Genomic DNA, 14,088 nt, shown 5'->3' on the forward strand with positions numbered 1-14,088 from the left:
CGGGTTTATTTGTTTGTGTGCTTGTTTGTGCCAGTTCTGGCACCTAGCTGTTGTGCTCAATGCCAACACTCTATGATATGAACCACAAGTCTACATTTAGCTCTTTTGGAGGTTGACTACAGATGGGGGTCTGAAGGACATTCCTGCCCTGACTGGTTTTGAATTGTGGTCCTCAGATCTCAGACTTTCAGTGTAGCTAGGATTCTAGAGATGAAAAATACTCTCATTCTTTGGTGCCGAGAAACAAGATCTTCTTACTCATGCTTTTCCAAACTTTTCATTTTTGATGAATTGATACAGTAAGTTACAGGTAGTAAGTGATTCTTCCACACCTTAGAAGTTTTCTTTCAAGCACTGATAAAAACATGATCGGGTTCCAGGTCTTTCCAGGCTGAATTGACTCCAGATTCCTTATAGTGTGTGCACGGGACACATGAACCCCAAAAGCACTCAGCTCCTGGGGCTCCAGAGCTGTGGTTGAAATGAAAAGCTCAGGCCCAGACACTCTCTCTTGTCCACCCAAAATGAATGCACTGGAGAATGCACTTCTGTCCTGGCTTTCATTTCTGATGCTGAGGAGAGGTGCCAGACTACACAGGCAAATCACAAAGGCCAAGAAGTTCCTCCTCTGTGATCACCCAAGAACCATCAGGCTCCAGATTATAGACTTGGTACTTCCATTCAGGACAGTAATCACCACCAATTTGGACCTTCTGCATTGTCCGCATTTCTGTCAATGACAGTGCCAACCCGGACAGACCCTCTGCAAATCTCTCAGGGTCAATATCCTATGGGTCTTCATAGCTGTCCAGAGGAGCAGGATAGAGCCGTCATCTCAAATGGCCCACCCTAGCCATTTGGCTTAGGAGGTCCTGCAGGGCAGGCAAGAAGATGTGGTTTCCATAGAAACTGAAGAAGTGGAGCTGGAAGCAGGAGCTCAGGGCAGGTAGATGGCATAAAGCCTGGCATCAGTCATGTCACACAGCGGTCCAGGACCAGAGTCTCCAGGGTACCAACCACGAGCTCCAGCAGGACTCTCAGGGGCTCAGGACTGAGGGCATTCATGGGCAAATGCCTCAGAAGCAGGTACTTGAGCTGCCTGGTGTGTGGGAGCTGGGGCAGAAACCACGTGTCAGTTTCCACCCGTAAACAACCATCCAGAGACAAGGTCCTCAATGGTGACAGCCTTCTGATGATGGCAGGCAGGTTTCCAGGAACGAAAACAATGGCTTCCATGTGTAGTTCCTGGACATGTGGCAGATGCCAAAAATATGCCTTCGATTTCCAGGAATAGGAGCCAACTCTGCTTTTGAAAGTGCAGAAGTACTCAAGCCGATTAGAAATGCTTGGGATGTGATGGTTTTTCATCAGGCTCAGATAAGGAACACATGGTTTCATGGTTTCTGGATTCCAGAGTTCACACACCATCAGTTTCTGGATGGAGTCCAGCCTCACCACCTGCAGAACCTTCTGGATTTCAGAGAATGAGTCAGACAGAAGCTTCCTGGAGCACAGCTGGACTCCTTCTTTCCTCTCTTGGGCCCACTGGAGCAGGTAGGATTGGAGAGCATCATGGATGCCTTGTTTGAGGGTCAGGTCCGTGACTATCACCAAGGGCGGCTGTTCACACATCCCAGAACAGCAGCTTACTGTTGGCTTGTCAGTCAGAATGTCTGGATAGGAGATTTGGGGCACGGTGGGGTAGCCCTGTGTCCAGATGTCTGAGTGCCCCTTCTGTAGACCCAGCACTTGTAGTTTCCACCGACTGGGGTGCTCCTTCTTGGCAAGTAGCAGCTCGAGCCCATCCAGGACAGCCTTGAAGGTTTGTGGCTCTGGTGATTCTGCCAGGTCGTGCAGGGGGAGGTAGGGGAAGGGCCAGTCCTGCACCACGGCCTTCAGCGCTTCTGTGTGGCTCCGGGCATAGACCTCCATGAAGACCAAAGGGAACAGCACCACCGGTATGTCCTCCAGGGCAGAGATGGCCAGGGACTGGCTGCTCAGAAGACTCTGCATGGCGAGATGCTGGAGTGACGATGGGTCCTGATGCTCATCATGCTGGATGAGATGTGGATCAGGTGTGTAGGGCTCTCTGAATCCCAACAGGGCCAGCACTGACTGAAGGCTCCAGAAGTCTGCTGCTATTCTCTGATCCTTAGGCATCTTTATACTCCCAAGCCCCACCCTACTTCCCCATATCAACCAATCAGTGAGTAGCTTCTGATTGGGTTTTTGAGCCACATCCAGCATACCTAGACAGGGTGTCACTTCCTGGGTTAATTCAAACTTGGCTTCTTATACAAAAGTGATAGGGTTACAGGCATGTTCCATACCTGCTTTTTGAAACATAAATCACTCTGAAACAAAAAACATTCCCACCCTTATCCCTTAACCACTTCAGGCATTCTCAGTGATGCTCCACTGCCCTGGGCCTGCAAAGGATCCAGGAGAGCACACAGCCCACCTGTATAGCACCCACAAAGGTTACTGGAATTTCTGTCTGTGTTTTTTCTCTTCCTTCCTTCCTTTCTTCTTTTTGTTTCCTTTTCCTTTCTTTCTTTCTTTTTTTCTTCCTTCATTTTCTGTTTCTTCTCCCTTTCTTTCCCTCCTTCCTACTTTCCTTTCTTCCTTCTTTTCTTCTGTCCTTCCTTCACTCCTTTCTTCCTTTCCTACTTTCCCTACTGTTTCATCATCTTTTCCTTCTACTTAGTTCTCTACCTGCTTGCCAGCCTTCCTACCTTCCTTCTTTTGTTCCTACTTTCCTATCTTTCATCTTTCCTCCGTTCTTTCCTTTCGTCATTTCTTTCACTCATTCCTTCTTTCCTTAGTTACTTCCTTCCTTCTTCCATTCTTTTTTTCTTCCTTCCATCCTTCCTTCCTCCCTCCCTCCCTCACAATTCCCCTCCTTCTCTCTCTCTCTCTTCATCTCTTTCTTCCTTTGTCTCATCTTTCTTTCTTTCCCTCCAGAAGTGGATCTATAAATCAAATAGTAGAGTGTGGCCATTGCTCACAAAAGCTCATGAATGGCACCCAAGTCCTGGGTTCAATCTCCAGGGCTGGCACAAAAATAAAACCCCCAAATGACCCATTTCCACTTGCTGGCCTCTTTGGGTTAATTATGTATTTTTATCATCTATCTAATGTTATCTAAATGAATACAGGTGAATAAAATGTGATCAAAGTTAACTAGCTATGTGGTTAAAAATGAGTAAAGGGAATCCAAAAGGCATTTTTTCCTCAGTTGTTTTATTTACTTGACTGTAAAGCACATCCAAATTATTTTTGAACAATGGTGTCATCACTAGCAAAAGTAGCTTCCAGAGGCAACTTTTGGGGAGGCAGTATTTAGATATATTTAACATATGCAAGCTAGGTATGGGGGAATCCACCTCTAATCCTACCACTCCTATGGCTGACACAGGAGGATTGTGAGATGCAGGTGAGTCTTGTCTACATAGTGAAACCCTGTCTCTCACTCCCTCTCCCCAAAGGGACCATGCCAAAACCACAAAAATGCAATAATAAAGCAAAGAAAACTCAAGAAAAACCGCATTTTTAAGGTTTCTTACTCTACAAAAACCTCAGAGACACTAGTTTTTCTCTGATATACTAGTTAAAATAGATTACTCTTGGTATGGAGACATTTTGGACTTAACATCCCTGTTTGCTTTTATTCTTTTCCCAATTTACTTGTTATTTTACAGGTGATATACAGTGGGGTTACCTTTACATACATCTGGAAATAAGCACAATTCCTCTGGCCTAGTGTACTCTCTTCCCACTTCCCTTCCATTCCCTCCCTTCCTTCTCCACCCAGGAGTTGCATAGTTGACTTTCATCAATGTCCAAGGTAGCCAGTGCACTCCATTGCTGCACTTTTTCACTCCTTTGTCCTGAATCTCTTCTTCACTCATGCTGGGGTCCTCCCCTGGGTTGCTGTTAGCGTTTGGATTTGGTTTGTTGTCTTGACTATTCATGAGTCTTGTAATCTATCCCTATGGATTCCTCATTTGGATTCAGGGATTGTCCGGATGTTGGCTCAAGCTTGGACGGTTTGCATCCAACAGGTGGCAGTCCTCTCTTGGTCCCAGCTGGCTCACACGGGGCAGTTTAGCGCACACTGGGTCCCCTGGCCACCGAGCACCTGTGGGTGCACTGGGCTCAGGGCTAGCTGAAAGGTGCTCAGTCTGGTCTGCAGTGGAGGCCTCTGGAGTGAGTGTGAGCTTGGGAAGGGGCGACCTCCCACAGGTGCTGGGAGTTCTTTTACATTTTTGGCCCGGGGTTGACTCTCATCTCTCAGGTGGCTTCCGAAGTGTGCTGGAGCTTTGGGCTTCTAGGCTCCCAACCCAGGAGCCTCCTAGCAGCAGCTGGGCGCTCAGACCTGTATGCTGTGCAGGGCTCAGGAGACTGACTTGAGGCCTTGGGGCATCGGGGTGAGGCTGTGGAAGGAGCAGGCTCCTGCGTGTGTGTGTGTGTGTGTGTGTGTGTGTGTGTGTGTGTGTGTGTGTGTGCGCGATTTTGTCTGTGTTGTTTTCAAGCAGGCCTGGTTTCCCTGCCATACCAGGGCTGGGGAGGATGCAGAATCCCAGTCCCCCTCCCCACTTCTCTTTCCCTTTCCCTTTCTCTTTCCCTTATGAGTCCTGGTGAAAGCCCACAGGTAGGGGTGGGAGAAAGGGCTCTGGCTTCTTTGTCCCCTTCGAGTGTGGTGCCCCTTCTTGGGCTGGCAGGAGGGGTCAGACCAAGCTCTGTGGTCACTACCTGCACTGGTCTCCCTTAGGGTGTTCCCCCTACCCTAGCAGGCTAGTTGAGAATCATGGAGTTGGTTTTGTGCTGACCTCAGGCACTGTGGCAAATTGGTGTGTCTGAGTGCCGTATTCTTGCTCTTTGGGTCCAGGGTCTGCTCGCAGGTGCTCCTGGTGTCTGCCTGACTTCCTCCTGCAGCTGGTGGCTCCTACCTAGTTGTGAGCTGTTCCTGAAGCCATGGCTCCAGCCAGCTGTTCCTGATGCCCAGCCCTCTGGCTGCAAAGCCTTTCTGACAGCTGGGCTGAGTGGGATTTTGGCTGGCTGTGTGGCCCTGGGAGCTCTCCACTCTGGAAACTTGACAAGGTAAAGCATTCATCTCTGGCCAGTGATTAGCACAGCTGTCTACTCTACAGCCAATCCTGAAAGGGGTGGGACTCTGATGTGTCAGTTTCAGGGAGCCCCATTTTTTTTTTTTTTTTTTTGCCAGTCCTGGGGCCTGGATTCAGGGCCTGAGCACTGTCTCTGGCTTCCTTTTGCTCAAGGATAGCACTCTGCCACTTGAGGCACAATGCCACTTCTGGCCTTTGCTATGTATGTGGTGCTGAGGAATCGAACCCAGGGCTTCATGTATACAAGGCAAACATTCTTGCCACTAGACCATATTCCTGGGAGCCCATTCTTTGGCAATTCTGATCACCTTATTGGCTCCTTTCTAGTCTTGGTTCCTGCCCTCCGCACAACATATCTGATGGAGCTTTCTTACTGTAAGATCCATGCCAGGAGGGCTCCATGCAGATATTCCCCCACCTGTTAAGTCTGTGCCCAGTACCTGCTTTACCTGGGTAATTGGCACACCTGGAGGCAGTTACTTCCTGCTTCTCTGAGGTCACATGCAATCCACCTGGCCAAACCTCCCTTTCCCTATATAATCCAGCTCAACAGGAGTCCCTGCTTTCTTTCTTTTTCTGACTTACTCTCTCTTGCTCCCCACCCCCACCCCCCACCTCTCTTCTATCTCCAGGTGCCAACATCTTGTATGGCTGGAACTTTGCTATTCCCCCAATAAACTCCTTTCTGCCTGAACCATGTAGTGCATTTCCTTTCCTGCAAATATTACACTTCCCAGAGACTGAAACTGGTGCACTAGGAAACTGTAAGCCCTAAGGGAAACACACACCACCACCCGCCAAACTACCCCTGGCACCAGACACTCAAGTCTCAGAGTTGAGGACTTCCCAGGAGCATGTTGCCAGTAGCTATGACCCAGGCCTTTGATTTAGTGGCTCAAGCACAATGGGATGTCCTGGTCTCAGTGGGAGGCAGGGGCTGGGCTTGGGACTGAGACATGGGGACAAACCTGAGAGGCAGGTTTGGGAATGAGAGCTAGTTTGTTGAAAGGAACAAGGGATAGCAGAGTCTGTTTGCTTTTAGAGAACTGAATATTGAAGGGAATTATTAGGCTGAATCTTGATTAGCAATTAGGAAATAGTTAAAATGAGACAGCAAAAGGCAGAAAAGCACTGATCTGGAGGCCGAATCCTGATTCTGGTCCTGATTTAGGACCACCAAGACTAGACTTTTGAGTCATTTAATTCTTCTCTTGGCTTCAATTTCTCAAGTGAAAATAAGGGCAGGGACTGTAATCTTTTCTCACAAAGGTTACCTGAAGTATACAATACATTTTGTGGTTTTCAGTTGTATGTGGCATCTTCTACAGGCTAGGGCTATTTACGATAACATGGAACAGAAATTGGAGTCATGTTTTATGCTGTATACTGAAGAGACAAAAACAGTGTTTTAGGGTGGGGGAGGATGAATAAATAGTAAAAAAAAAAAAAAAACCCTTCTATCTGGGGGCCTATTCTTGGAAATGCTAATAGGATTCTTTGGACAAAACAATTTTAAACGATTTGTATGCATTGGCCCAAGCTGGCTTTGAACACAGCAAAAGCAGGCTTTGAACTTCTATAGTGCTGGGATTAAAGGAGTGTATCATGCCCTATTTATTTTTAAATCACTTAACCAGTAATTACAATATATAGCAAAGGTTCTATCTCCTACCATTCTGAGTAGGAAAAAAAAGCGAGTAACTACAAGATAACTCAGTGTTATCTTCTCTAGCTGCCAATCACTGTTTTTTTCTCTGCAAGTTCTACAAAGCTTCAGCTATATTTACCACTGCCACTTGTATAACTATGAATTGCACTTAAATCCATTCTACTCTGAGCCTGACTTGCTTGCACTACAGGTTACACTACAGGTTTTAAAACTACAGCTCTAAATGGCCACATGTGATTTTTATGTATTCAATACCATGCATATGCTAAAAAATCCTCCAGATAAACTGACTCACCTTTTTTGCTCAGACACAGATCCATCATGTCCCAGAAGGTGAAATACACAGTCCAGTGAGTCACCTGATTACGTGATGTATCTAGAGGAATAGCTTAAGTGCCTGTGTCTGAGTTTGGCTAGTACTTCACTAGTAACCTTCTTTTCTAAAACCTACACTTTTCCCATTTTTCTCAGTCTGGGAATGTGAAGCCACCAGCTATTCAATTGCTCAAATCTGAATTCTCAAGTCATCAACCATAGCTCCTGCCTCTTGGTCCTCCTCTGTCTTTCCCAGAAAGTTGTCATCAGCAGATCTAATTGTAGAATTAAGAATCTGTTTCCATAGCCACTGTTCTGTGTCTGAATACTTTACTAGCCTCGTACCTATTCTCTATTTGTTTGGGCTTCTTCTTAGTGTCCATGCTTCAGTCAAAGTGATATTTCTTTCTTTCTCTACTTATTTATCTATTCTATCAGTATGGGGACTTAAACTGAGGACATAGTTCTTGCTAGGCAGGTACTCTACTCTTGAGCCACACCTCCAGCCGTCTTGAAATGTAGTTTAAAAAACTATTTGTTCATTTCTTTGTTTGATAGCACCAGGACATGAACTCAGAGCTGGGCCATATTCCCAGCCCGTGTGTTCTTGATCACTTGTGATTCTCTACAACTCAAGCCACATCTATAGCCCAGCTTTTACTGGTCAACTGGAGTCTTATGGACTTTTTGCCACAAGCTAGTTTTAAGCCTTGATCCTCCAGGTCTCAGATTCCATGGTAGTTAGAACTCACAGGTTTGAGTCACAAATATCTATCTATCTGTACATATTTACATTTAAGTCAATATACATTTGTAATATGAGTGGGATTCATTGTATACTTTGAACAAAATCATGCTTTTGCAGGTACTGCTTAATTTTAAGGTGGGGTTTCAGGACTGAGAATGAGATTTAGGGGTAGAGTGTTTTCCTAACATGCACTGAGCCCTGGGTTGGATTCCTCAGTACCATATAAATAGCAAATGCAGAAGTAGCATTGTGGTGCAAATGGTAGAGTGCTCGCCTTAAGCACAAAAGCTCAGGGACATCACCCAGACCTTGAGTTCAAACACCAGGAACAGCAAAAAATAAAAAAATAAAAAAAAATGGTCTCACTTCTTGCCTATGTCTGCTACTGGACTAAGATTCACTGAGTTTTGACTTATTCTTGTGGTTGCAATGACAGGCACATCCCTCCAGGCCAAGCTCCTATCTGATGAGCTAAAATCTTCAAGATTTGTCTGCCTCTGTAGCCCCTTAACCAAATTCCTCCTCCTCTGATTCTCCCAGATAGGGAGGATTACAGGTGTGTACCACTGGTGCCTGGTAATTTTGAGGATAATATTAAAATTCTGTCTCAGTCACTGTCTCTGTCTCTGCCCTCTCCCCACCTCTCACTCCCTTAATGGCTTTGGATTATACTTGGGATAAACACCAAGCCTTGACAGGCCCTATGAAACACTGCAGTGGCATAGCCTATCTGCCTCTAGACTTTCCTCATCACTTTCCTCTTTGCCTTCTTCAGCTACATTCTCTGTGCTCTGGCCTTTCTGTAAACTCCATGTACTTTAAACCACACAATTTAGTCTTTTGTTTTTGTGCTAATATTGGGACTTGAACTCCAGTTCAACTATTAGGTCAGTATTGGGGCTTGCTCTCACTTGTGTTTTTCACTCAAAACTAGCACTTCTCCACTTGAGCTACCCTTCTACTTCTGGCTAGAGAAAGTGGAGTCTCAGATTTTTTCTGCCAAGGCTAACATTGACATGTGATCTTCATATCTCAGCCTCTTAGAAGCTAGCATTATACCCATGAGCCACTAGTGCTCACCCAATTTAATATTTAATTGTTGCTATACATTATTATCTGTAGCTTATATGTAACAGAGTCAGCTGAACTTCCTATAACCTAGAAAATCAGTCATATTTTGTATTTTAATCTCTAGATGGTGTTGGGACCAGTGTTTAGGTAAACTCAGTGATAGTGTGATCTCTAGGTCATGTGGAAGGAACTGTGCTCAGAGAACTGTCTTCAAAAAAATTTTGGTGACAACAATAACTACTGCATTAGGATTTTTCAGAATATTTGTTTTTATTTGATTTTGATTTTCTTGTTTCACATTATTTATATATTTATTTTCATATTGACTGTTGGTTGACACAGGATTTTATTATGTAACTCAGGCCCAAGGCTGATCATTTGATACTATGATTTCAAACCTCATGACATGGTTCCTGTATTTGTTTATACAGAACTCATCACTTTGTTCCTGTTGTATTCACCTTCACTTTCCTGCATGCCTTGAAAGCCATTTTTCATTAATTAGCAAATATTAATTAAATAATGGGTTTTGTTATGACATTTTCTTGAATGTACCCAGTGTAGTCTGCTCATTGCCCCACCTTATCTCTCTGTGGCCAACCTGAGTTACTCTAATTCCCTCCCAAGTACTACTTTTTTTTTGAAGTCCTGGGGCTTGGACTCAGGGTCTGTGGTCTATCCCTGGCTTCTTTTTGCTCAGCATAAGCACCCTGCCTCTTGAACCACAGCACCACTTGCAGCTTTTTCTGTGTATGTGGTGCTGAGGAATTGAACCCAGGGCTTCATGCATGCTAGGGAAGCACTCTATGGCTAAGCCACATTCCCACCCTGTCATCTACTCTTATGTATCTTCTTTTTCAAAGTGTATCTCTTCCTCCTCGTCCTCCTCGTCCTCGTCCTCCTCCTCCTCGTCCTCCTCGTCCTCGTCCTCCTCCTCCTCGTCCTCCTCTTCCTCGTCCTCCTCCTCCTCCTCGTCCTCCTCCTCCTCGTCCTCCTCCTCCTCGTTCTTCTCCTCCTCCTCCTCCTCCTCCTCCTCCTCCTCCTCCTCCTCCTCCTCCTCCTCCTTTTCCATTCTTCCAGTCCTAGAGTTGGAAATCAGGGCATGGGGACTGTCCCTAGGCTTATGTTGCTCAAGGTTAATGCTCTATCACTTAAGCCACAGCTCCACTTGGAGCTTGGAATGATTAATTAGACTTAAGAGTCATGGATTTTCCTGTCCAAGCTGGCTTTAAAACAGGAATCACAGGGCTGGGAATGTGACTTAGTCATACAGTGCTTGCCCAGCATGGGTTCGATTCCTCAGCACCAGAAATGGTGCTGTGGCTCAGTGGTACAGTGCTAACCTTGAGCAAAAGGAAGCCAGGTACAATGCTCAGGCCCTGAGTTCAAGCCCCAGGACTGGCAAAAACAAGACTAAACAAACAAACAAAAAACCAGGAATCACAGATCTTAGCCTCTTGGGTAGCTAGGATTATAGGCTTGATACGCTGACACCTAGCTTTATAACTTCCTTTAAGGAAAAACAAGCTCGATTTCCCAAAGGAGACAAAACACGGTAGGTTATATCTGAATCTGGATTACTTAAGCAAACAATGATTGCCAGTTCAACCCATTATCCTGAAAATGATGTGAATTCATTATTCATAGATTTTAATAGTCATAAAGATTTAAATATAGAGTAAAATTAGTACCTCTAATGTAATCTTCTATAAATTTTGAAAAGCACAGACACTAAACAAAGGAAAAGAGAACTAGTATCTCAGGAGGGTCTCCTTCAGTATGAATATCAGCCTTTTTTCATCTACTCCCAACAGTTGTGAATCTACACTGAACCAGAACTGGACTGCAATGGATAAGAAACCATTCAGATGGGACCATTCCTGGTGTGGACCAGGACAGGCTGGAACTCATCTCCTTGGGCCTTGTGCTGCTGGCCCTGGGTTTCATTCCAAGGTAAGGAGGCTTTTCTAAAAGTGTGTGTATTAGCACCTGCAATGACAGGCCTCGGCTCCTCTGCACTTGGGCAGCTGGGATCCTAGTGCTCACTGCTTGTTGAAGCTGCTCTGGGTCTGGGCAAAGCCTTATGAAAAGGCCCTGCCAGAAGTGGCATTGTGGCTCAAATGGTAGAGTGCTAGCTTTGAGCTAAAGAATCTTAGGGACAGGGCACAGGCCCTGAGTTCAAGCTCCAGGACTGGTAAAAACAAAAAATATGTCTTGGATTCCTCCAATGCCTGCCAAAGCACATCACAACCTGAGAAAGTGACTTACCAAACCCTGAAAAGCCTCTCATCTAGTCAAAAACCTAAGAATCCTAAATTTTAGGACTGACCAGGATTTTTATTTTCTGAATACCTCCATTTGGACTCACTTCTAGAGTTGTATAAGAGGCCTAGAATTGTAGCACCTGGAAAACTCACCAAATTCCTTTTCATCTCTTCAGAACACCCTCATTCCAGCTCCTGTTTACTGTACCCAATCTTAAAACCTGTCTACTTTGTACACAAGGAAGGAAAGGAATAGCGTAACAAAAGGAATGCTAGAGTAGGACCAGAATAGGGCCATAGCTCATCTAAGATGCTTGGTAATACTGCCCTAGGCTGGGACCCATGCCTTCAAGCTTGAACCACAGTGGTCCTTCCAACCACAGAAGCTAGTAATGTATTCTAGGGAAAATCTATTCAGTTACTGAGATCTTATCAGGAGTTGGGTGTCCTAAATCATAGAGCCCATGACTTTTTTTCCCCCTAATAATCATATTACACAATACCAAACCCTTCTCCTGGACACGTCCTCTGTCTGCTCGGTCCTCAATCCAACCATCCTGTTTCCAGTCCTCCAACACCTGCTGCTGCTCAGGACACTCATGTGGAGAAACACTCAAAATCTCCAGTGCAGTGAGACCTGACTTACCAGGCATTCCCCACCCTCCTTATACTTAGGGTGGTATGGAGGGCAGTGGCTTAGCACTTGAGGAGAAACAATTTCATAGGCTAGGCTGTAGTGTTTACCAAGCAAGTCATAGAAACTTTGAGTTTCTCTGACCACAAGGGAGTGCTGCGTTACCTTACTTGAGCCCCACTATCTTCAAGAGGCTAATGCTTTATGCAAACGCGAAGTACATTTATCATGTCTTTTTTTTTTTTTTTTTGGCCAGTCCTGGGCCTTGGACTCAGGGCCTGAGCACTGTCACTGGCTTCTTTTTGCTCAGGCTAGTACTCTGCCACTTGAGCCACAGTGCCACTTCTGGCCATTTTCTGTATATGTGGTGCTGGGGAATTGAACCCAGGGCTTCATGTATATGAGGCAAGCACTCTTGCCACTAGGCCTTATCCTCAGCCCTCGCATGTCTTATTTACAGTTTTCTCCAGAGTATCCTATTTAACATTCCTCCTTCAGAGTATATCTTGTATCTGTCTGGTCTCTTTGCTCATCTATGGAATGGTCACCACTGTAGGGGACACCAGGACACCCATCCCTGGAATCCATAGCCAAGAAGGCAGACCAGGTAGCCAAAAGGCTTTATACCCCTACATGGAACTTCCATGACCTATAGTCAGACCCCTGCCCTACCCTATTCTCAATATCCTAATTCCTGGTTAGAATCACTAGGAAACCACACTCTCCTATCCCTGGGGGCTACATGGAAGATATTGCAGATGCTCCTACAAGTAAAATAGCATGCTGCATAACAACAATCTAGACACACATAAGGACAGCAATAATTCCCTACATACAAAGAAGAAGCTATTAAAAGCACTATAACAAGATATTCACTCTGCTTGCTTGGATTCTCTCCTGTCTCTGACATAGCAGGGCTCTGTCTGGAATTAAATTAACCTTTGGGGCAAGTGTGATCCACTTCCCATTGCTCACACACCAGTTAGAAAGAACCCTCCATGTGAGGACTAGTAAAAGATCTCCCATTCATGCTCCTCCCTCCATCAGTGCAATAGGCATGTGTGAACATTGATTCCTTTACTGGATGTGTAGACACATTTCCTGCCACCTCTGAAGAGGCATCTGAAGTTGCCAGAGTCCTATTATAATCTATCATTCCCCAGCTCTGGGCTCCTCATTTCCCTGACCACTGGCTGAGACAGCCTTCACTTCTCAAATCACCCAGCAGGTGGCAGATGTCTTAGGAAATGCCAGGCAGAATGAAGCTCAAAACTGATACCTAGAAGTGGAGACAGAAAATTCTCACCCTCACATAAAAGACAGTTTAACAATCTCTGTAGGGAACCCCATCCAAACTGGAGGGGACTGATTTCCACTCCCTCTCACTACTACCCTCAGAATCCCTCTTTTCTTCATCTCTTTGAACCTATATACAGATGCCATTCCCACAAATAAATACCCTAGGACCCCCTTTCCCTGGGCTCCCCCACCTGCCTGCTGCTGGTCTCACTCACCAGCTTCTCAGGAGATATTTCGAACAAGTCCTTCAACCTGCTGGCTCTTCTTCTGTAACATCTTTACACACTGAACATTGATTGCTTGTAAAGGACCTCTCAGGACAAAACATGATAACAAAAGCAAAAAACCTCTTGAGCCCCTTTGAGAGGAGTCCTTTTCAAGCAAATCTAATACTCCTATAGCCACAAAAGAGATGAGAGTTCCTTCTGGAATTTACTCTTAAGGTTTCTGCTCACCTCCCTTACTTGATATCCACATACTGCCCCAAAGCCACTTAATTTAGGACCTGTCTCTGTTTAGGAGACCATTGTCTGGTCTCAAATGAAACCCAGGTGAGACTAATAGTATTACATGACATTGAGGATTAAATGGAGGAAACATTCCTGTCCCAGAAAAATCTGTCAGCCTAGTCTATTGGCATGCCACCTTTCATCTGAGATATACTGCATGAAGCTCCAACTCAGATCATCTCTTTAGGAAAATCTCTCATCACCAGACACATTCTCTCAGGACTGTACCTCACTCAACCTCTCTCTGTAGAAAGACTTATTTCAAACCCTGTAACATTTTAAAGAACTCTTTAAAATGTTCTCTACTCTCTCAAGAACTCAAACCAGGCCAAGACATATTCCTATACCAAATTGAGAGAACCTTCTCTATTTACAAGCTCGGTCCTTTTACAGCTGACCAGAAATGCAGTTGTACTCAACTACCACTCCCTGCTTCTGAGGGCCTATTCC

General features: G+C 45.2%; 1 protein-coding gene across 1 annotated transcript; it reads right to left on the minus strand.

The window, feature by feature from the left end:
• Window positions 1-972: 972 nt before the first annotated feature.
• On the minus strand, window positions 973-2,160 carry LOC125353684 (PRAME family member 12-like). Its single transcript, XM_048349350.1, has one exon. The coding sequence runs from the start codon at window positions 2,158-2,160 to the stop codon at window positions 973-975; it is 1,188 nt and encodes a 395-aa protein (XP_048205307.1).
• Window positions 2,161-14,088: the final 11,928 nt, after the last annotated feature.

The sequence above is a fragment of the Perognathus longimembris genome, chromosome 6 (genome assembly GCF_023159225.1).
Source record: "Perognathus longimembris pacificus isolate PPM17 chromosome 6, ASM2315922v1, whole genome shotgun sequence".
Taxonomy (NCBI): Eukaryota; Metazoa; Chordata; class Mammalia; order Rodentia; family Heteromyidae; genus Perognathus; species Perognathus longimembris.

Bases quoted from the DNA above. Each gene is read 5' to 3' on its own strand.
- LOC125353684 (XM_048349350.1), bottom strand. From the start codon at position 2,160: ATGCCTAAGGATCAGAGAATAGCAGCAGACTTCTGGAGCCTTCAGTCA.